Source organism: Thunnus thynnus, chromosome 1 (assembly GCF_963924715.1).
Source record: "Thunnus thynnus chromosome 1, fThuThy2.1, whole genome shotgun sequence".
In the NCBI taxonomy this organism is placed as follows: domain Eukaryota; kingdom Metazoa; phylum Chordata; class Actinopteri; order Scombriformes; family Scombridae; genus Thunnus; species Thunnus thynnus.
Genome location: NC_089517.1, coordinates 30,693,205 through 30,717,480, shown reverse-complemented (window position 1 = coordinate 30,717,480; position 24,276 = coordinate 30,693,205). Strand labels below are relative to the sequence as shown.

The 24,276-nt window shown below is 40.2% G+C and overlaps 1 protein-coding gene across 3 annotated transcripts in view; it reads right to left on the bottom strand.

The window, feature by feature from the left end:
* LOC137186410 (transcription initiation factor TFIID subunit 4-like) overlaps window positions 1–24,276 on the bottom strand; it is a 92,492-nt gene that overhangs the window by 30,827 nt on the left and 37,389 nt on the right. For all 3 annotated transcript variants that reach the window (XM_067595333.1, XM_067595351.1, XM_067595342.1), the window contains 3 exons: window positions 18,249–18,379; window positions 14,897–15,022; window positions 9,952–10,008 (listed from right to left, as the gene is read on the bottom strand). In XM_067595333.1, the coding sequence (XP_067451434.1) occupies window positions 9,952–10,008; window positions 14,897–15,022; window positions 18,249–18,379 (314 nt within the window). The remainder of the gene's footprint in view (window positions 1–9,951; window positions 10,009–14,896; window positions 15,023–18,248; window positions 18,380–24,276) is intronic.

Sequence of the window (24,276 nt, the reverse complement as noted above, 5' to 3'; positions counted from 1 at the left end):
GTACTAGAAAGTGCAGCGAATGCACTGAAGACTCCTGACTGCTGACATCTGCAGCACTGAATGTTGCACTTTCTGCATTTTATACTATCTATACATATACATATTTCCTAATTGTGTGTGGGCAGAGTTCGGTTAACATACAAAATGCGTTGATACAAAATACCGCAATGTAAATATATCAAATACTGCCGTAGAAAACTCTTTGCTCTTTTTGTTCTTGGTAATAAAACAGTCTCATTAATATATGACTGCACATGACTTTGTATGAACTCACTCCGCTGCTGTGGACTATATAAACACTAGCAAAGTGTTAAAGTAACACCAATAATAATGATATTCAGTGTCAGCGGTGTAAGAGAAAGCTTAGGTGGATATTACTGGAAAGATAAAAAATCAGCAGCTTGATTTACAACCAGAAACAACTATCTGTTGTCAGATATATTAGGACAGAACACTCAGTTTCACTACCACTGGCCCTTGGCATCTCACCAGCACCACATAAGCCCGAGAGGTATAAGATACTGACCATGTTCTCACATCAACGCCGGTTTTAGGCCAACCTTAGACCTTTGTTTCATGTTGTCTCCCCTCATTTACTGTCACCTCTACATCTCTCTGCCGTGCACCTTCTAATATCAAGAACATAACCTGTTTTGTTTTTCTGTTGAGCTATACATCAAACCAAAATCTGAAAAATACTAAAGGACTGTTTGAATCTTCAAGATTTTATTAGGTTTTATCCTATCAATTGCACTTCATTTACTATAAACTATAACTTAGAAATTAACACGAAACACAAAAAAGGATTTGTGCCTATTGAATATCATTGGTCATATACATTGGTTATAACATAAATGAAAAATTACTGAAGTATCTTAAAAAGATCAAATTTGTGTGTATAAAAGTTTCACGAATGACTCAAAGCACAATTTGTCAGATGGGATAGAACATATGTTTTCCTTTTTTCATCAAATACGAATTATAAAAATACTCAAAAATAAGTGATAAGCACTGCACAGTGCTCCTGCTACTTAACATGAGTGTGTGTTGACATTTTACGTATGTGTTTTATGCCTTTCTGTAATCCATGGATCTCATTCACCTGACACCCACATGGCCAACATAACGTGAACATCTGCGAGCTGCATCTTGAGGCCTTTCTTCATGTGAAGTGCCTGGCAGTTAGTTTGCTGCAGGGAGAGGGCCATTTGCAGTAAACCAATCAGGTTTCACTCCTCCATCTGCACTCCGATACTACAAAGAGACGAGTTCAGATTTGACCTGCTAATGTAGGCAAGTCTTTGTGTTAAAACTCGATAGAGACATGTATGTATGACTTAAGATAAAATATTGAATTTACTACATATATATAAAAATACACGTGTAATGTGTGCATTCTATTACATGCTGTGCTGTGTGCAGACCTAATTACCCTTATCGGTATAAAGTGGCATAGACTCAGTACAGTATGTTGTTTTCATGCTACATGTATCAGTATGTATTGACACTTTTTGTATTGACACAGAATAACACTATTATATGTCACCATCAACACAATCCCTTTATACTGTATTCAGTGGACATTGCTATTCACAACTGAAAGTATGTTTTTTAGTACCTCTACCTCTATTTACCTCTATTTACAAGATAAGATATTCAAAACAATTTGTGTCTGCACCACTGTACCGATACCAATCTCCTTAAATAAGGTTGGAGGTTGAAAAAGTATGTATTTAAGACACGAAGCAAATACTTTGAAACTCAAAAGTTTCATCGCCTTTTTCAACACATATATCTCTTTAAATATTCCAGCAACTCTGTTTGTGATTATATTATTTACCTATATGGAGATGAATTCAAAAATACATGCATAAGCTAATAGTCTTGGCTCCAGTGTTCCATTTCCTCTGAAGCTGAGTATGTCAGAAGTGTTTCCAGGGCCAAGGACCAATTATTCAGAGCCATCAGCCGTCCCTGGAGCTAAGGTCATTATGTGAGTGTCACTATCATGACCCTACGGTTCCTCTTCATCTGCAACTTATTTGAAGGAATTAAACTGTGCAGAGGAAGACTGTGTGAAACGTGTGGATAAATTGAATGTGTCTAAAAGACTCAATGCCTTTCCTTCAGAGTAAGTATTATTTTTAAAAATAATAACATTTGCGCTTCAGATTTCGCCAAGGAACAGTGTTTAATGAAGGAGGCAGAAATCAGTGTTAAGCAGATTCTGACGGTGTTACACTGGAGCGACGGGGGGAGAGTAGCGATCATTAAAAATACTGCTTATCTAAGGGAAAATTTCCTACTTTAAATGTTCTCTCGCTTTGTCTCATTCTATGCTTCGTCTAGCAGTCTTCTCTCTCCCTTTCTCTCTCTTTTTTAACATTTAGATTCGCCGCTCGTCACCTTCTATTGATCACGCCTAATTTGCATCCAGGAAAGATGAGAACTCAGATATTCACACTCCGAGAGAGGACGATCTCAATGATTTATTCATTTCCAAATCAAAAAAAAAAAGAGTGAAAGGAAGGTAGATGAGAAGGGGAATCTTCATAGGCAGCAGGCGACTAGCAGGCTCTAAGGCTGGGCTCCTCTTCCCCACACCGCCCCCAGGCACATGGTGTGCAAGTCCTCCTAATTAACAAGGTGAATCATGCTGCCGCTCTCTAATTAGCCAACATGACAATCTAATGGAAACATGCAGGCTGAGCTGGCACACTTAGTATCACCTCACAAAGACCCCCGCTACTGTCCTTCCCATATGAATTCCTCAAAAATGACACCTTAGATTTTAAATGAAAAAGAAGAGAAAAGGTGGGGCAGAGCGGTTCAGAGAAGTGTGTTTTTGGGAGAGGTCAGAAGGGAGAAGTTAGCTGGTGAAGGTGAGGTGGTAAGGGTTTTTTATTTTTTCCTTCCCTCCCATCTTCTATGTGTGGTGTTTGTTGCCTAATTGAAACGTGTCCTGCCTCCTGCCTCCCTCTCACTTATATATCCCAGGCACAGGAGGCTGGCACCTCGCCACCAGCGTAGCTCTGCATGCCCAATTCCCCTGTCGCTCGAGTCCCAAGGAGTGCTCCGGCGCACAAAGAGAAAAGTGAACCTACAGGCTTGTACAGCGAGGAGACGAGTCGCTATCTCCCTCTGAGGCAAAAAAAAAAAAAAATCTCCTTTTTTTGTTGTTTTCCTTCTCATTACAGCACTTTGTAATATTCGAAAACACACAGGAACACCAAAGGTACTTTTAAAGCCTGCCTCTATTTTTTTTCTTGTAATATGACTTGAGGTGAAGAAAAAAACTGAGACTACCGACAACAAAGCAACAAATAAAAATAGGGTTACAGTGTACTATTTAGTAGTCCGCGCATCTTGAGGACCTAAAAAAACAGACCTTTCTTATGTGATAATTACATTATCCACATCAAACTCCTGTGTATGATGTTTTAAATCACAAGACATTACTGAAATCCAATTTGAATTATTCTAAATAACACAATGCCTGCTAAACTCATTGATAACCTCATCTGTAAGACCGTTAATAATAATGTTCTTCTATTCACCATCCAACGAGTTGACCATGAATGCTGCTGCTCTGTTCATATTAAAGTATTGTGTATCTGTGAGGCCAGAATGAGAAGAATATAACAACTATGAATTGGGACACACAAAACAGCAGGAATTCTCTTTGAAAGTCAGTACAGAAAGGGAGAGAACGTGGAGGAGGGTAGCAGGCTTTTGCCCTGGGGCCTGCCTAATGGGGGAGAGCGCCTCTTTGAGCAGAGCAGTTTGTGGAAGGCCAGAGGATGAGAGCCTATGAACTTGCAGATATAACTGGCCTAATAAAAACTAAGGGGCTACTACATTGTCCTCTGACACACAAGAGCCTCTCCTCTCTGGAGAAGTGTGAGGCTCTGGCTGACGGGGCTTTCAGTGTGGGTGGATTCCAGTCTCTCTCTGACCTGGTCATTTGTGGAGGATGCCAGGCCAAACAAGAAACATGTATGTGTGCATTAAGGTCTGGTATATACCGGTTGTGCAAAGGCTTGTGATTTAAATAACATGTGCAACATTCATGTGAACAATTCTTTATCATGGGTGCAATGAGACTAAATATGTAAAATTTGACCATGGATGTGCACATGTCACAGCAATATTAGTCTAATACGATTCATGGATTCTAACATATATGTTCATACAGCAGAGCAGGATGGATAACTGCAGGCTTTTAATTGGAGCCATGCAAGGTTCAAAGTTGAGCTAGGGCAGAATTAATTCAGTAGAGGTTCAAGACATTTCAAGCAATGCTGGTGCGTCAAAATGGGCAAAAAGAATCTCTCAATGCCTGAAGAAGAAAAATATTTGAGGAAAATTATTCTAACAAAAAACCTCTGAGATTCCCATTGGACAGCTCTCGGTTTCACACAAGTCTTCTGGAATCACTCTAAGCAAGAAGTGGAGTGTTGCTGCAAGGGCACGGTGATATGGAAGAATGGAAAAAAATAATGGAGAGGAGAGGTGAGGAGAGAAGAGGAGAGGAGAGGAGAGGAGAGGAGAGGAGAAGAGAGGAGAAGAGCATGTACTCCTACATCATCTAAAGGTCTGGCAGTGATCGGTCTATCAGTGGGAGACCGACTGTGTTAACCATTTTTAACCTTTATTTATCCAGGGAAGCTTGACTGAGCTTCATGCTGCTTTCCAGCAACACCCTGTTACATTCACTCAGACCACAGACTTCTGCTGTTAGCCACTGAGTATTTCCACTTGAGCAAGCAGAGAATGAGCGCTTTGATCAAAGGTACTTCAACAGTAGTTGCTCAGAAACGGGGAAATGTTTGCAATATACTTTCTCATTCATCAGTTATTTCAGTGAAGGTACACAGTCAGCACTTGCCCTGTTTGAAAATGAGCAACAGAATGTGAATAAAGTGCTAAAAAAGTGAACGCATATTCAGTTTTAATGTCACTTCCTCTGGTTTAACTTTCTCCCTCATATACAGTCCTGCCATATCTTCTCCAATATCTTGAAGATCAGCCAAAAGCCTACAATCCTTTTACTATTTATGTGATCCCAATGTTTCTTACATTCCTCTGTTGTTTTTTATTCTGGCAGCACAAAAGCTCTATGTCTTTGCATGTGCTGTACAAAAATATAATTGGGCTTCTACAATAACTCATCTACCATGAATTATTTCTGAATAATTCATATTTTTAACAAATTACATTCTAGAGCTGTGGCCTCAAACATCATGACCTGCACTGTAAAGCTGGTTTGATAGAGAAAGGGTGGCTTTAAATTGGGGTTATTGTCAGATTGTTAGAAAGAAACCCAAAATGTGTGCAGCCTGTAGCTGAGTTTCTATCATTTTCCTTCAGAAAAGAGCATGTTGATTCCATCTTATAAATGCTTTTAATGTTTAATTTAATGTCCCCTGCTACTTATTGTACTTTAAGTGTGTTTTCTGTCTTTTATTGTGTTTTATATGTAGATTTTCTTTTCTTCTTTTGTGTAAAGCATCTTTGAGTACCTTGCAAAGATATTTTTGCATTATAATGATTTGCTTAAAACAGTGGGATGCAGAACTGCTGTTTCTAAGTCCAAGAAGGAGCTCTGAATCTCAATCAGAAAGCTGTTGTCATGTGAATTTTAACATGGTATACATTTATATTCTAAAAATAAATGGGGATCCATATGGATTATAATGTAATATTTATAAAGGTATAAAAAAAGTCAAATAATATTTGGGGCAGGGGAAAGAAAATTGTAACAGTGATGGTCAAGCAGATATAACTGCGTATAAATCAGCTAACACTGAAGTTGTTTACTTTTTCTTCAGTCTACCAGTTCTTGTTGAACCTGTAGCCAAGTGGGTTTGTAATTATTGTGACGTCAGACTGATTAACACCGCGGGGTCTGGACAGGCACAACATGCTACTTAAGCAATAGTTTATATTGGCTGGGACCATCTCACATTAAGAAAGCCATACAGTGGAAATATTAGTGTTCCTGGCATGACATGGTTTGCTTTTGCAGCTGAACAGACCCTAACAGGAGTTTTTGGCCAGATTTTGGTCAGCTGTAGTGGCCAATTTGTCTTTCCCACTCTTCCCTCGTCTCTCTTCTCCTGTCCTCTCTCCACTTCTCTTCTCCAGTTCACTCGTTTCCTGTGTCCAGTTGTGCCTGCAGACGCGGTTGCGATGATGAATCTGTGGCTGCAGTGTGTCTGTGTGTCTGACATTGTGATGTATCTCTACTAGCCTTAACTCCCTCTCTATCTCTCTCTGTCTCCCCTCTTCTCCTCCCCCCCAAGTCTCCTTTTCTCTCCATCTCTTTGTCTCTGTCTCTCTGTCTCCTTCTCTCTCTTTCTCTTATTCTCTCTCTCTCTCTCTCTCTCTCAATGATTAGGCATTGCCTGGCCTCCTGCCTCAGTGATGGAACAGACAGAACACGCAGACCAACCACCAACAACAACAACAAACAGGAACTGAGCTCCACGATTTGCCCATTGATTTTCACTGGGGGCATTTCTGAAATAGCCCATCTGACCTTTCGGCCAAATGGTAGTGAATGGAGGAAACAGAGGCGCTAGACTGCTCTACCTCTCTCTCACGCAAAACCTCTGCCAGCGACTATGTGACCAGCCTGCACTGCTGGTGACAAGGTTGTGGGTTAGGTTGCTGGTGCAAATACAGATGCACAATTAGAGCCATGGCCATATAAATATAAAATATTAAAAGCCTATAGCCATGCTAGCCACAACCAAAGCCTACGATGGTCATTACACCACTCAAAAAAGACAACAACATATTGGAAAAAAAACGGTCCTGTTGAATGTGATTTTTTTTTATTCTAATATCTTGAGACAAAGTCAAGAAGATTAAAAAACAAAAGGTTTTATCCTCTTGGGAGCATAAATGTGCTCTGTTATTGCAATTTCATTTGCAGTAATATTGTAAGATGTGTTGTGTCCAAAGTTGATATTTTGGCCTGAGGGTGGCACAAGATGAGAGCTCATGGATTGTGTAAAATGGAAAGAGTCCATCTGCTGGGGAGCATGAATGTGCTCAATAAATATCACAACAATCTGCTCGTTAGATTCTGATATTTCTTGTATTCAGGTGTAAATGTTGGCCTGATAGTGACACTACAGGAAAGACCAAGGGATGACAAAAATATTAGGATTCATCCTCTGGGGAACATGAACAGTGGTTATCTGTGCAGTAAGTAAAGATATCTTTAAGTGTCTGGTGGACAAAATGAAAAACAGGCTCTGGGTCTGACTGGTACACTGAAACAACACATTTTAGATTTGAAGACTAACAAATAAATCTATTTCATTTAAACTTAATAAAAAAAACATTTTCACATACTAAAATCTGTGTATGACGAAGGATCACGGTTCAGACTCATCACAAGTGGGATCCTTCCTCTGTTGCTCTGGCTGAGGTTTGTCTCCTTTTTTCTCTAACTGAATTGAAGATTTTGCAACAGCTTGTAAAGCCCTATGGGGCTTTGTGATTTGTTTTGGTGCCTAAATAAATAAAATTGATTTGACTTCACTTGATGTTCAGTAGTCTAAGCTTGACCATTCATACCATTCATTTGCTGGTGATGGGTAAATACCTGGTCGTTGGCCTTCACACCAGACTCTGGTCTGTGACAGTAGTTTCAAATCATGTGGCAGCTCAATTTACGTGCCGACACTTAGTTCAAGTATATAACGCGCTGTAATTCTATCTCTCCAAAATGATGACTGTTAAGTGGTGGTGGTTGTTTTGTGTGTGTGTGTGTGTGTGTGTGTGTGTGTGTGTGTGTGTGTGTGTGTGCGTGATCAGGGAAAGGGGCTTAAAGAGAGGCTGGCTTCTCTGCCCGTCGCCTGGAAGAGTAGCTCGGGCTCATTATCCTGATGAAATTTGCGCAGATGTGTGAGCTGCCGACAGACTCTGCAGTGACACAAACAGCCAGCTCTGTCCCCTTGAGCCAGTCAGGTGATGAAAACCGGAGAGGCACGGGGGCTGAGAAACGGCGGCCATTAAGCAAAAAAGAAAGAGGTGAGGGAGGGTGGAAGAGGGGTGTTTTGTGTGTGTGTGTGTGTGTGTGTGTGTGTGGGAAGGTGGGGGGGGGGGGTGGGGGTGCAGTGGGGGGCGTTTGGAGTCTTCCTCCTCTCTATCTAGCGGGAGAAAGCATTACATAAAGTAACAATTTTGAAACCATCTTCTTAAAATTCCAGATGAAAATGAAAATGTGCGTACGTGCATGCGGCATCTGCTCATGAGGCGCTAATCTGGTCATATCCAGATGACGAGCGGACTGCCACTTAACAGGGAGGAGATCCACTTTGATCACATGGCCCCTGGGGCAAACCTATCGTGCTGCCTATTACACTGCTTCATTTGCATATGTGGGGCTTATGGGTAGGCTGAGATCTAGTGTGAATGTTCTAAACTGCAGCAGGGCTCACTGTTGCTAGAAAGATGTCCAGGAGAGAAGCAGAGAAAAGACAGAGCGCTGCCAGTAGCCAGAGGTAAGAGAAGTCAACTTGTCACTTGAAGGTCACAAGTTCAACACCACAGACTAAGGAAATCTCAAAAATGAAATACTTTGGCTAAACAACAATACTGATATGCCCTTGAGAAAAGGCATTTACAGCTACTCCTAAATATAAATGGCTGAGTGGCCGACGTTAAAAGACAGCAGCTGCACTGGGGAGCTGTCAGGTAGAAAATTGTAGAGCTGTGTGAGTGTAAATTAGGGTGCTCCTGAGAAAAGTGCGTATGTGTTCAGTAAACTTTACTGAATAAATAAAAGGGTTTTTAAAAAAAAAAAAAGAGCGAGTGACTTAGAAGAAACCACGTCTGCTCCTTAAGTTCTACATCAACAACAACAACAGGTGACAGGTGGTGCTTGTTTTATCCTCCTGCCTACTTAGACTACGCTTTGGAAGCTCCACACAATCCTCTTGATCCTTGTTAGCGAGCCACGGACTGAAAGCACCCAGTGAAGTTATTCTGGAGTAAACAAAGGGAAAAAAAAAAAAAAAACGAACGCAAACTTCCGCTGTGACAGAACTATTTTGTTTGCGTAAACAACATTACTCAACCACTAAAAGAAGAGTGGTCTACTTTCTGAGCTCTGCTGGGAATTCATCCTATACAAGACCTGCACTTAAAATGAAGATGTAACATCGTACTGCCAACACAAACGCACTGCATCGGTTGAAACATTTCCTAGTTTGCAACGCTTAAGTGTTGTGCCTTGGCCTATTACTTGGAAAAGACAATAACTCTTTTTACTCCTTTGTAGTAGTAAAAGTTAATGTAGAACATGAATTTGTACATCTGAAACCCTCATTCACCTTACACTTGCTTTCTTTTTATGCCTTTACTGAACTGTTTCTGCAATTTGACTCATTTCCAAACAGAAATAAAAACTAAAGCTTTTATGATCTCTTTCAAGCCATAATGTGTTGTTGTAACAAGCAGGTTGAGAGATATAGTTTTGTTTTATAGTAAAATGTCGTTAACAAACACTGAAAAGAAACACAAATTAGTTTCAAGCATGAGACACAGATATGTGGAAATGATGAGATGAGAATACGGATGCAGAATAAACCTACAGGGGCTACAACAGTTACCACTGTATATCATTCCCATGATAGCCCATCTGTCAGAAAGGGCAGGGCTCAATGAAGAGCGCTTAGTCAAAATTCAAACTGGTGAAAGATGAAGAGGCTGAAATAAACGAGGAAAAGAAAGAGAAGGGAGGGTGGAGGATGTAGATGGTGTCTTTGGTGCGCAGAAAATAATTTTCCACACATGGGCATCAATCGGCGCGAATAATTCCTCAAACTTTTTTAAGTCCGACTTTAAATGGCATTACATGTGTAGTGAGGCATGAAAAATTAATACGCTGGAGTCTGGGAAATGTCAAGGGTAATGATCTCAGCAGCAGCTTACCTCCTTAGCTTTCTGTTTCAGTCGAGCTTGCTCTGGGTCCTCTTGCCTGGAGCGACTCTGTGGAGTAAAGGCATGGGGGGGGCACAGGTTAACAGCTGGTTTAAGGAGCCCACCCCCCCAAACAACCCTCGCTACTCATCTGTTGCTGCTGCAGCAAAAATAGTGCAAAATGGGAACAGGATACAGAGGTGTCAAGGACATCGTATTTGAATTCAGAGAAGTGCAACGGAGCGCCCCCCGGGGGGCTGTGGCCTTTAAACCCGCTCCAAATCCAGCCCTAAATAAGCCGCTGGAGGGGGATTCTAATCAAAAGAGGTTATTAAAAATTCTGCACAAGCCAGCACACACACAGATGCCCCCCCCCCTTTAACACACACACACACACACACACACACACACACACACACAGGGCAAAGGATGTTAGTGAGTATCAGTGGCAGTGGCTATGTGTGTGTGTGTGTGTCACTGTGAGCCAGTGTGGCGATCCGTTGCTGTGTGTGTGTCCCTGGCGTAACAACACAGCACTTCTATTTTAATCAGCAGCCAAGATCTGGGTGAATGTACTTGTCCCTGGGAATCCTTCACAGCCAAATGTACATGTACGGTTGACCACTGCAGGCAAAACAGACAGATTACGGTGCTTCAGACTAACTGAATGTTGTTATTTTGTAAATCTGGACACAATCTGCATAGTTGGAAATCTGCTGGATCGACGAAAATTAGGTCAGATCCATTAAAAACCTCATCTGTTTTGTGCAAACGTAAATTCCCCTTATTGTTCCACAGGTTTTGCCAAGTGTTCTAGTGCCATTTAGAGCATCAGTCCTGTGTGTAGTTTAATTGCTTTCCTATATTCACTGACACATTTCAATAGGTATGAAGATATTGCAATGGTTAAAACAATGAAAACTCACTTTAATCTGTTTAGCAAACTCTATTCTGGTATTATATTTAATAACCCTAACCCTCCTTCCAATACCTAATCAATCGGGGGAGTGCTGGGCCTCATCGAGTCCTCTAAAACAGGAAGCCCCATTCCTGCCTCAACTCTCTACCTCACTTTCTCCCCTTCCTCATCTTCATCTTCTCCATCTCATGGATGGAAAGCTGCTTCTCCATGCCTTCCTGCTAATTGGCTTTAAATATATCAGGCGGTTCACGTACTGGTCGGTATCTCAACTAAGACTAATGTGTTTGCCCTCCGGTCGGCCGGAGCATCCCTCAAGACTTGAGTCATATTTTAAATAGATGGCATAGAGGAAGGGGAGGGGCTTGTTGTGAAGGAGCAGAGAAGACAGGGGTGGAGGGGATTATTTTAATGGGTTCTCATTCAAGAGGTCAAATTAGCAGGTGCTCCAGCAGGACAGAGGCAGGAGGGGAGGTGGGTGGCGGAGTGGCAGAGGTGTGGGAGGGGTGGGTACAGATGGACTGTTTACAAAGGGCAGCGGTGCCACTGGCATGCTTTATATCTCCTCTGTCAGCTGCCCTGGTTTTCCCACTTACAAGAGAGAACAGGGGGGGAGAAGGGGAGAAGAGGACTGGGTTACTAGACACTGACAAGCTTTTTTGGGTTTGGTGGAGTGGTGTGTACTGTACTTAAACACAAATATGTGTTCAACAGTAAAGAACCAATCTGTGATGCTGAATGTATCCACGAGTTTATTTTGTGATGATGTGCTGTAATTTATTTGGGTTTTTTTTTACCAATTAGTCTTGTGTACTCTGACATAGCTGGGTGGTTTTCTAACACTGTCCGAGTCACTTTTGAAAACCTCCAGAGGGTTGAACTTGTTTCACTAAGCTGTGGGTTCTATGTGCCATAAGCAAAGTTAACTTGACATTAAATATTCTGTCAATATATTCTCACAAATATCAAGTCCAGTGAGTGAAACTTGTAATTCCTCTTACAGTAATCACAAATGTATTCATCAATGATTTTACTCATGTATTTACAAACTGTGGTAAGAGGAAAATGAATATCCACCAAATATCCAGTCATCAATATCAGGCTTCACTTTACATCTGATTTTATGTGAGCTCAGTTTTATAAGTTGAGAAAACATGAGATGATCCACTTATGCAATTTGTCTTCTGGCTGCAAAACATTATGCAGTTTTGGGGTTTATCATGTATTCAGATATGGATTTCTCCCTGTAAAATGGTTGAACGTTGAAGTCTAAAAAGTGTGCAAATATTTCAACATTTTTTAAGAACAAATGCCAAAACAGGCCATTTAGGATTTGGACAATTATCAGTGAGAGCAAGATAAATAAACTCTTACCACAAAATGGGAAAAATTGCAACTTTTTTAACAGTGTTTAAGCATTTTAGGGTTGCTTTTGCCTGTTTTCCCTTAAATCAGACTCTTACTGACTGCAGGGTAAGAACCAGTGTACTGAAACAGCAGATGTAATAAATATAGAATAACATAGAACGGTTAGAAAAAGATAACCCATACATGGTTAAATTTAAAAATATTAATTGTATCAGGCAGTGTGTTTGTGTAATATATTGTACAATCACTAGGCAAAGATTTGCTTTCCAAACTTCTTGAACTGTGACGCCATGGCAACAAGAGCCCAAAACCCATAGACATGGCTCTGCGGTGAAGTCAAACTATCCTCATTGAGGCTCTTGCAATCCAAATAGCCCTTAGGTAAGCCCATCCTACGAGAACTTGGCTAATTTTGCAAAAGTTCTTCACTAATCCTGTTAATAAAGAGAGCTTTTCACAGTTAAAAAAAAAAAAAAGATTACACCGTTCACCCATGTAGAACTGGGGACTGACATAGAGGATCTAAAAGCTTCATTATTCCTTTTTTTAACAACACACTTTACGGTGTTGTTTTCCCGCTGAGATGATGTCTTTTTTTCACAACCAAGAGCGAGGCTATCTGGTTTCTCCTAAAAGAAAAAACAGACGGGTCATGAGGTTTGGTGGCCAGTGTTCATCAACTAGAGGATTTTCTAATATCCTGCATGGCAGGACCGGAACATAATAATGCAATTAAGACGGTGAGGTGTGCTGCAATGAGAATCTTTACTGTGGGACATTGGCTCAATTCAAAATTAATTAAATTAACCTAGCTTTCTGCTAATGTTGCACCGTGGGGCATTTTCATTTGCAAAAGATTCTCTCTCACTTTTTTTTTTTTGGTCTGTGGTGATCTTTCCAAATTTTAGGACTGAGATCAGAGTAGTGGACAGGTAACAATAGAGAGACCTGATTGTTAATTAATTCATTAATATTTTCTTGTGATGTTAGCACAGATATTCCTGTTGCATACTTTTTATTGTATCATGGGCCTTGTGCAACAGAGAGACACTCATCAACTGGATAAAAATGACAATTTATAGTATTTGTAAAGGACAACAGATCAGTTATATCCTTCAGTAAAAGAATGTTACCATTTTTTGAACTGATTTGACTTGGAGAGCGTCCACACTTACTATACTTGAGCTAATATTTCTTTTTCATCCTGAAGATATTTTTAGTATTTTAAATGACTATACCAGTGATGAACATTAGTTACTTTTAACTAATTAATTACTGCTGACGATTTTCCAAAGCATGTTGTAGTGTATGCAGCTGAGTTTTATTTGCACTGTACCTTAACTTGAGACTGTATCAACTTTTTCACCAAACAAAATGCTAATATCATGTCATGTGACTTAAACGTGAACACTATGCACTCAGCTGAGACTTATTACAGTCAGCTTATAGCATAAATACCAGCAAAAAGATTGTGACACGGAGCTAAGAAAAACATACCACTCTGACTTCTGAGGTTTGTAGATTAATTTTACTCATGAAGCTTTTTCTGCTCCAGATGGTTTAGATAGTTCTCTGCCTTGGCAGCAATGTAGGTGTTAGCAGCTGGTAACTGTTGAAATAATGACCAACAATTATATTTCTCTTCTTTGCTATGTATAAACTAATTGCAGGCCCATGAAATAACCTTTACCATCACTCAGGACACAGTGAAAAGTATTGCTTGTAGTTATGATAGCATTTGCAATGATTTGTGTAACAGTTAAGATGAAGCACAACAAAGCTTGTCAGCATCTAACACCCTTTCCTCTTCTCTTCTTCTCCCCAGTTGTTAAAAACTGAACCAAATGATGCATCTTTTAATTCACTGCTCATTGTTTTCTGATTGCCATGTTCGATAAGTGTTTTGGAACCGAACATCATAATATTTCTTATTGCTTTTAGCTGTAATCTGTGGCATTTGCAATTGTATATACAGTGCATGTACTGTATATTCTTGCAATGACAAAGAGAAGAGTTATTTTTTGTATTTGTGTTGTGTGCAGAATTATGGGGCCTCTGTCTTAGAATTTCTATTGATAAAGTTTAATCTAAGCAACTCTCTCTGTTTATGAATACTTAATCTGTTTATTCCAAACAAACAGAAAAAAAAATGCATCACTTTCTGCGCGCAGAGCATTTTTTCTGGTAAAAACCAGACATTGAGAACAACATGAATAATAAAAGCAAAATACATGGATGGATAAAATCAGGCTAAAATCCACAATCAGTTTCTGGTCTGCTCTGTTTCACCTGAGCTGTCAAGGCTTGTGATAGAGGGATGTTTTGCAGGTCGGGTGTGTGGATGGATGTGTGTGTTTGTGTGTCAGCTGAATGGTGCATGGGGGTCGCGTAGTGTATGGGGTCCCCCCCCCTCCTCCTCGCTGTGTCCAGGGAGGAAGAGCCAGGACAGAGGAGCCCTGGGGCCAGGAGCCTGGGAGGACACAGGGAGGTCACTTCATCCACTGGTGTCACACTCTAATTCATCTGTCAGGGCCTGCACAGGAGCAACATACACACACATACACACACCAGTACACAAGCACACACTGTTGCACGGGGACATACAACTCTCTCTCTCACACACACACACACACACCTACACACACACATGGCGAGGTAACAATAACTTACTTTAGCGGCTTTCAACAGGATCTCTCTCTCCTGCTCGTCCTTCCTCTGCTTCTCGATTCTCTCCAGCTGCTCGAAGAAGCGAAGCTGAGAGCGAACGTCTGCAGACTGCTCGTAGCACTCTTCATCCTGACAAGCATATAGAGAGAAAATCACTGCAACAGCTAAAGCTACAAGTCGGATTCAGTAGCTACTTTTGAGGCTTTGGCCACAAGTTTCAGAACTTTAGGGCAGCCCTCAGTCCATGTACACATGCAACATTTTCTCAAAATAAAGAGGAAATTACATCACCTACTGTAAGCAAACCAGATCTCCTTTTAGACCACAAGAAAAACGTACACGGCAGAAAATTTGTCATCAGTTCTGACTAGATTGTTGTTCCGCAGTGAGTGTAATTAATGATGTCTCTTTTCGTGCCAAAAATACAGCTCCTAAACTGAGAACAGACAGCAAGAGACAGAGTGAGAAAGCCAGGCGGTTTTACAAGATTCATGATTCATAAGATTTGTGCAATGATAATTAAGTGTGCTTGAGAAGATGCACGGGTCAGTCTTCATTATAAATTAAGGGCGTTAATACATAATTGTGTATATGTGAGAAGATTTGAGAGGGTGGTAACACGTTGTCTTTAACAAGTTTGGAATTTTCTTGACTCTTCAAAACTTGAATATGAAATCATTCTTTCTAAAAGTAAATAAACATCTAGTTTTAATGTTATTTATTGTATGCATTCACTGTAACTGTGGCGGTAGTTTTTTTTTTCTGTGTAATTGTGAATGCACACATCCTAAGGCTGCGTTCATTAGCCCTGCAAAAAAAAAAAAAAAAAAAAACCCCTAAAAAAACGCTCTCATCCTCATTCATTTGAATAAACTCTGTCCAGCGACACAGCGGGGCTGCAAAAAAACGCTGAGCAGAACCCGGCTCAAAATGAATGACATCATCCAACGAGGTGCTGCTGGCCCAATCAAATATGTGCAGGTGCACATTCCTGGTAGATTACCTTTTTAAGATGAATGGCGTATTCCTACTATTTATCCTGTGATTGTGTGCAGTGTTTTGGTGTCTGATGAGCCTTCAAACTCGCAAATCTGATTACTCAGTCTGGACTTCCTGGATCATATTTCATGTCTCACCATTACTGTTCTAAGGCAACAGTTAAAAATAGCCACACGGCTCCCATACAAAAAAATGGACTACCACCACCATGTCAGTTAAAGATTACAATAATTAACTCAGTATTGCCCTACTAATAAGCATATTTATATCTTCATTACTAACTGCACAATTGGTTAAACCAAGAATCTCAACTTTATTTCACAGCTCAACTGGAACACCACCAGCCTGAACACAACAACACACTTAAACACACTAACTTTATCTATTTACAGGCGATGCTTCTCTTTGCATAAAGCGCATCGCCTCCCACTTGGGAAATGGAAAGGTAAGTGTAAAAACAACTTTTGTAGGTCATCAAAAGTTAATAAGATAATTGCTTATTTCACATGTTTGTATGTCTGTCTCCTATGCAGCTCAGCTCTCCTCTCCACTCCTCTTGCTCTTGATTTTCATATCACTCTTTCTTCTATCTGTGTGTGTGTGTCACATCTCTGTGTGTGTGTGTGTGTGTGTTTCCATGAGTGGATGAGAGAAGCTGGGTGGCACAGAGCACAAAGACACATCTGAGGAGGCTCATCGCCAGCACCCCTCCAACCCCCCTCTTTCTCTCTCTCTCTCATCCAGCCTCTCTCCTCTTTGTTGCAGCGCTGAGCCTGCACTCTTGCCGTAGCTCCTGCCGCCGCTGCCGAAGCCCGGTTGCTCTTTAAGGCCGCTTTGTCTTTTGGTCTTTTCTCTGTCTTTTTTTTTTTTTTTTTTTCGCTGATGTCAACAGAGTGGCTTCACAGAGCTTCATGCCTCTCTCACACACCTCATTTACAAAACCACAAAAAAGGAGAAGAAGGAACAAAAAGAAGAAGCACAAAACAAGATGGGGACAGCTGTAGCGATGCTCTTCCTCCCTCCTCTTCATCATCATCTCTACTTGGTGTCAGGAAAAAAACATTTTCAAAGTTTCCCCCCAATTCTCCCAACAATCCTGGGATTTCAGGCTCGCAGTTGAGATGTATTCATGCTTTAATGTTCACCAATTAAATGTGGTTTTATACTTACATTCAAGGGCTACGAGAGATAAAGTCACCAATAACCAGAACAGTGTGCAGGTGTACGCAGATGGGCACTTAGAAGTTCTGTCTGACTGACTGAAAAGTCTGAGCTCTCCTGTTTATCAACTTAAGGGTATAAAACATTTCTTGTATTAACTTTTATATGTTTATGCTAGTGGCGTGCATGCACTTTTGTCTGCGAGTTTATGTGAGAAAAAGTGAATTTGTGTGCACGCCGCTGTGTATGTGTGAATGCAGGAGCATACACGAATGTCCATATTAGACAATATGAGAGTGTATGTATGAGTGATAAAGTTTCTTTCTTTACCAGAGTGATTTAATATCACCTCCGAGTCTCAATCCAATAGTTTGACATCACCTAGTTTGCTCTGTCTCGTACAACATTGCACATATACGTCATTGTCTGCTCCTGTTAATTCAACAGAATGGAGGCTTTAGTGTTTTTTGACAATACTCAAATAAACAGGGCTTTACTGGCTGCCGGCTAATGAGTGTCGTTAGGATTGATACTGCCCTTTTTATTAATCATATATCAACAGGTTTTGTAAAATAAAATAAGCTTGTTGAATTTTTCAGGGATCATTTACATGATTTGGGAGCAGCAGAGAAAGTGTTTAAGCATACAACCTTGGCCATGCTTTTTTCTGTCTCGTCTACTTTTTGCCTCAGCAAATAAGTTACAATTTGGCAGGCGAGATCAGTCAGAACGTGTTTTGTTCATTCTGCTGCCTCACTTGAGTGACTAGCTGACATTACAAGGCAGCTGCATTTTACAATGTCAGTAAACAAACAGACAGTGTCTTTGTTCTGGAGTACTGGCCTGTTGTGCTTATTTTTAATTTGTACAGATAATTAAAAGTTGAATATTACATTTTTTCCCACGTCTGAACAGTAGTGCGAATTTTGAATAAAAAAAGTGACTTCCCTAGTGTCTGAGTGTCAGCTGTGTGTTAGCCAGTAGGCTAAGCAGCTTTAAAATATACAGAAGGGTATTTGAAAGTTGAAAGCACATCTGTGAGTTATAATAAAAAACTAACTGCAAATGGACTGAGCTGGATACAGCTGATAACAAGCTGTTGCAAAAAAAAAAAAAATGCATTGCTTGACTCCAACAGCAGTGTTATTAGCTCAGGACATGTCTACTTTGTGGGTTTGTATGTTTGCGTTCTTACCTTACAGGAGTCCAGTCGGTGCTGTGCGATAGTAGAAACCTTTTCTACCACAGTGCGAAGTCGTGACTGTGTGGCGTGCGAGATGAAGGTCACTGCCTCCATGGGGACTTCCGTTACTCCAAACTTCTTTGCTGTGGGGCACACGCACAGATTGAGGACAAAAATAAACTTTTGCAAACAATAAATCACTGGTATTAACTTCTTAGCCACCAAAAAACAATTTGACACCAATTTCTCTCACTTCAGTTACAGTCAGTACTTTTGTTTCTAATATTTAAGCCCAGATTTCTCATTCACTTCGCTGATTCTGTCGCAATTAAAACTTTACTACCTCTGAGTTTTATATGACCTTCGTAGGGATGTCAGTTTCAGTTAATTTTGCTTTTGATAAACCGACACCCATTAACTGCTAACTAACTGGTTAATTTTTAAAGTTGCGATGTAGTTTTTGTTTGTGAGAGCAGTTGGCGGTCAGAGCTAGCTTGACTTTTAGCTCATCCTTCTTTGCCTCAAAGTGTTTTTCAGTGCGTTTAGTCACAGTGGCTCTCGATGGCATAACGTATTCAGGCTTGAGGTACTGAACTAGCTCTTTCAACCCCTCACCCTCCATCACACTGCAGCATATCGGTCTCCTCATTCGGCACACCAACTGGGTGATGGCTTGCGACTGTTAGCCATCCTTGGACATGGCAGCTGGGTGCTTGTTCTTAATGTGGTACAGCATAGTGCTAGTACTACTAATAGACTAAATACTAGCATCACACAATCTACATTTGACTTTGTTGCCTTTCTGGAGGAAATGGTCCCACACCGAGCTTCGTTTAGCTTCGCTTCATTTTTTACCTCAGACTGCTACGTAGCTAGCAGTGAAGTTGTTACCGGCGTGTGTGTGTTAACCGATTAACGGTTAACCGTTGACATCCCTAGAGCTTTGTTCTCACTTTAGATTTAATTAAGTGATAAACACGTTGAAAGTGATTTTGTCAGTCGTCATTTCACTTGCTTCCACATTAACCACTTTGACGAAAACAATAAGCAGGTAGAAGGTAATTGTTTTTGAGAGGAACACACACCTACAAACACATACACACAGTTACACAACCCGTAAAAACACACACAAACAGAAAACACCGTTCCATACATCCACTTGTACACACACCTACTGTACTCACACACACACACACACACGCATTCACACCGAGAAACTGTCTGGATTAGTATGTGCAATTAACTCCCAGAAATAGGACTCATCGCACAGAAAAGTTAATTTGTTTCACAGTCTTAGTGCAAATTCCAGAGTGGCTTTACTAGCTAAGCTCCTCCAAGTGTGTAAACGACATTGACCATCTCTTTTTGGAGGAGAAGGATAATTTAGTTTCCTTGGAGCAAACCTCATCTGAAGTCATAACAAAAGAGAGGAGGACAGACTTTGATAGGGTTACTATCTGTTTCCAACTTCCTTTTAAATTATTCCATTAACATAATTTTCTCTCTGGCACCCTTTTAAGTAAACCACACCAATTATTTAAATCAGCTGAACAATACATATACTCCTCATCCGCTCCAGCTTTGAAATGGATGGAGGGAGCCCAGTTAGCCTTATAATTACAGTGGCAATACATGTGGCAATGTCACGAGGTCAAAGAAAAACACTAATAGGCTTATGCTTGCTAAAAAATAAGATCTATCGGGGACATTAATATTTCAGAGAAAGTTTAAGAGACTTAGCCACATTTCTGTGAGCAAAAACACATTCTTCAACTTGTACCAATATACAAATCATTGCCATTCACCCAGAAAAAGCATATTAAACTAGCTAGAAATAGACTAATTAGCTGGAAAGATCTGTGAATTATCTCATCTTCTATATGGGATCCCCTGATTTTCCATTTAGCACCATCACCAGGTCACAATTTCTGTTTGGTTTCAATTCTAAACAATGGCAAATTTCATGTCCTAAGTTACAGGTTTAAGTAAAAGCAAATCTAAACATTCCTCGCTCATGGAGTCACAAGAGACTGCGTGGACACCACTCAAAATAGCAAATGTGATTGAAAAGCAAAAAGACAGTTGATTATTAACAACGTTTTCATCAAGTAAATCATAAATTGTATATTCATGTATTTGGTCACTCATTCTGTGTGTCATGCAACTGGCCCGGACGTCATACAAAAATAATATGAGATAACACAACACATTCTTATTCTGTAGCTATCTGCTCATCACTTTCAACACAACAGACAACATAAAGAAATGCCATGATCTGCATGGACGCCTGGTGACTTGAATATTTATTTAGTATAGAACTGAATGGTATCCATAGCAACAAGGGTCCCCTGGAAAAGTAGCTTGCAGTGAACATGGAAGTAGTGTCTGTATGACCCATCTATACTAGTTTATACTGTATCTATGCCACCTGCAGCTGTATGGTCCATTAAACAGCTTCTGTTGATACTTTTGGCATAACTTTCACTGTCTGCTTTGAACTCTGCCCACAAACGTGTAATTATTATCATTATTTTCAAGTCTGTCTTAAAATAACAGTCAGGAGCCCAAATGAATATTGAAATAGGTTTTTTTCTTTCCATAACCATTCCTCCTGTTCATACTGGCTGTTAAAAGATCCCTTCCTAATGCCCTTACAAGTGACGGGGGCCAAAATCCACAGTCCTCCTTCTGTGCAAAAATGTATTTAAAAGTTCATCAGAAGCTAATGTGAAGCTTCATATTAGTCAAATCAAGTAGATATCTTTCAATGTTACAGTCTTTTTAGTACCAAAGTCCATCTTTTTGTTACTATACTTCCACCACAGCTCAACAGGGAAACACTGTCTGAGGAAACACAAAGAGGGAATTTGATGCTAAAAAGACTGTAAATGTAGCAGATACTCAGTTGATATGACTAACTCAGACTGAAACCTAACATCAGCTTCAGATAAACTTTTAATGCATTTTTGCACATAATGACTGTGGATGTTGGCCCCTATCACTTACATTGAAAGCACATTTGAAGGAGATCTTTCAATAGCCAGTATGAGCATGAGGAATGATTACAGTGAGGTAAACCTCTTTCAGTGTTTATATGGACACCTGACTGTTGTTTTAAGACAGACGTGAAGAATTATGAACCTATCCTTTAAGGTAGTGCCCCCCCCCCCCCCCCCCCCCCTCGCATCGATTGAGTAATTCAGCTTTTTCTGGGAGAGAACCATCATCTCAGAGTTGCAGGTGCTGATCGTCAAACCAGCCACAATAAACTCAGCTCTGATATTCTCAAAGAGTCAAGACCTAATATAGCCACGAGGACCAGCCTGTCCTCAAATAGCAAAGATGCCACCATACAGAGTCATATCCTTGTTACAGATCACACCCAACTTACATCTGTTTATAAAGCATTGCCCTTTCTTTGAGCTAAAAGGAACAAATGACTCACAAAAACAACCCCTGGACCGCGTACTTCTACAGCTGAGGAGCTGAACACAGTAAAAGGCTTTTTCTAGATCTACAAAACACACATTATTAGCAAATTCAGATAACTCCTTAAAGATCTGTTCCTCTGGAACCAGAGGTTTCATAACCAGCCAGGTTCTCCATTCAAGCACCCTGACAGTTCGATTCCTCCTCCAGTCCCCGTTTTTTGAAAGTAGAAACTATAGGGCTGCAACTAACGATTATATCATTATTGATTAATCTGCCGATTCATTTTTTGAGTAATCAATTAATTGTTTTGTCTATAAAATGTCAGAGAATAGTCAAAAAATGCCCATTATATATTAGAGATTATTTTGTGCAGCTCAAGGTGACATCTTCAAATGTCGTTTTGTCCGGTCAACAGTCCAAAAACCAAAGATATTAAGTTTACAATCAAGTATGACACAGAAAAGCCTCTAATCCTCACATCTGAGAAGCCACAACCAGAAAATCTTATCAAAAATAGCTGCCAATGAACTAGCCAATCAACTAATCGATTAATTGACTAATCGTTGCAGCTCTAGTAGGGACCACCAACTAACTGCCATCGCTGAAGTCAACCGTGACAGTCCCACAGTATCCAGAGCCTTTAGCATTTCCAAAGTGGTACGTATTGTATTTTGGTTTTAATTCTCATATTTTTTTTAAAATTCTACATTTACTGTGTTTTTATTTAGTCCAGAGGTTTAAGCATATATTTTGCCTCAGAAATTGATTTGTGTTGATAAGCCTACATTCAAGACAGATTAAAGTTAGGCAAAAATTTTAAAAGTACAGTTGGGGAAGCAAAAAGTGACACAAAAAGCGCATTAGTGTTAAAAAGTTCAATGAGAGCAGAGAGGAGTGTCTGCGTCATTCCTTGGCTGTGATGTGCTAACAAGATAAATAGCTGTAAATTCTGTCATTGTGCGCAAATGATAAACCACTGATATTAAAGATAATAATGATAATAATGTTCAACGGAACATGATGCTGTGATATTGTCGCACCAAGCACAGATACACGACTTTTAAAAGGGAGCCGTTGCTTGAATAGAGGAGACATCGCTATTTTTATGTTGTATTTAAATATTTTAAATAAAATGTTCACGCCTTTATGTAAATGTTTATTATATTATCATAACTAACTGTATTGCTTTCATAAAGCCATATCGATTATTCAAAGCTCCGTCAGATTGAAGATTTTGAATAATCAGCTTGAGCGTGGCTCAGTGTCTGACAGAGCTTTGAATAATCGATATGGCTTTATGAAAACCATACAGTTTAAGTTACGTGAATAAATATTTACAGAAGAGTATGAACATTTTATTTAAAATATTTACACATTCAAAAAATAGCAATATCTCCTCTATTCAGTGGGGTGTTGTGATTGGTTTGTTCGCTCCATGTGATAGCGTCTTTCGTCAGCCAGACGTAACCCTTTACGTGCTCGTCCCTGCAATGTTACTGCTTTCATTCACAACACAGCCGTACCGGCATTTTCCCAGAAATGTCACAAGGTCTTGAGGTTCGGAAATTGGCAGTACAGATTTCCCTGAATATCCATCCCTGCTCTCATTCACACATGACCCCATGCAGGAAATGTTCCTGAACATTTCAGGTGTAGACTGCATGTGTGAAAGGGGCTCAAGAAACCAGATACAGTGTTTAATAGTTAAACACACTCCACAATTTCTGATGCCACGATAAAGACATTGGAGTTCATCTCTTACGAATGGAAGGCTGACATGTTTGTGTTGACCAGTGTTTTCCCCGGTAGCAATTCATGCTAGCTTCATGGTAAAACTGACATGATGTGAGCGCGGCATGAGGCACTTCCTTTGTTTTGAAAGTGAATCATGTCCAAGAAATTATGCTTGTTTTTTTTCTGTCAATGCTATTATTTCTCTACAGCCATTAGATTGTGCCATCAAGATGTATTTGAGAATGATACAGAGGTAATAATCCATGCATGAATGCTTATTTTAATACATTTTCAGGACTTTGATTATTTAAGACATTTTCAGCAGATTTCAGAACCTGTCTGTGTGTGTGTTGTGTTGCATATCTGCTCTGTGTATCCATGTCCCATCTATCTGCTTCTGTCTGTGCACGTGTATAAGTTCATGTGATCATCCCACGTGCATGTATGTACACGAGTGTGTGTATGTGTATGTGTGTGGACCTTTAAGGTACCAGTGGACTATCATTACTTTGAGGAGCTTTTCTAGAGAGCTCCAGCTGTGCCTATGTTCTGGTTCCTGAGATGGGGGATGGAGTGCTGTTTGCAGCTTCACAAATGAAACTGCCTATCCCCCCCCCTCCCACCCCTCCACCCCCCATCCCCAGCTCAAGGACAAGCCTGAAGAGTTATGAGGGGAGGGAGACAGAGGTTTGGGAGAGGAGGGCGGCACAAGTGTTTGTTTGGAGGGGATAAATAAGCGAGGAGAAGAAGCGAGACACGGAGAGACATAAAGAGGAAAATAAAGAAGTTGATAGAAAGAGGCAGCCAACATCCTTTACTCGAATCAGTATTCAAAGAAGAAAATAGAGAAAAAGAAATAAAAAGGTAGGGGAAT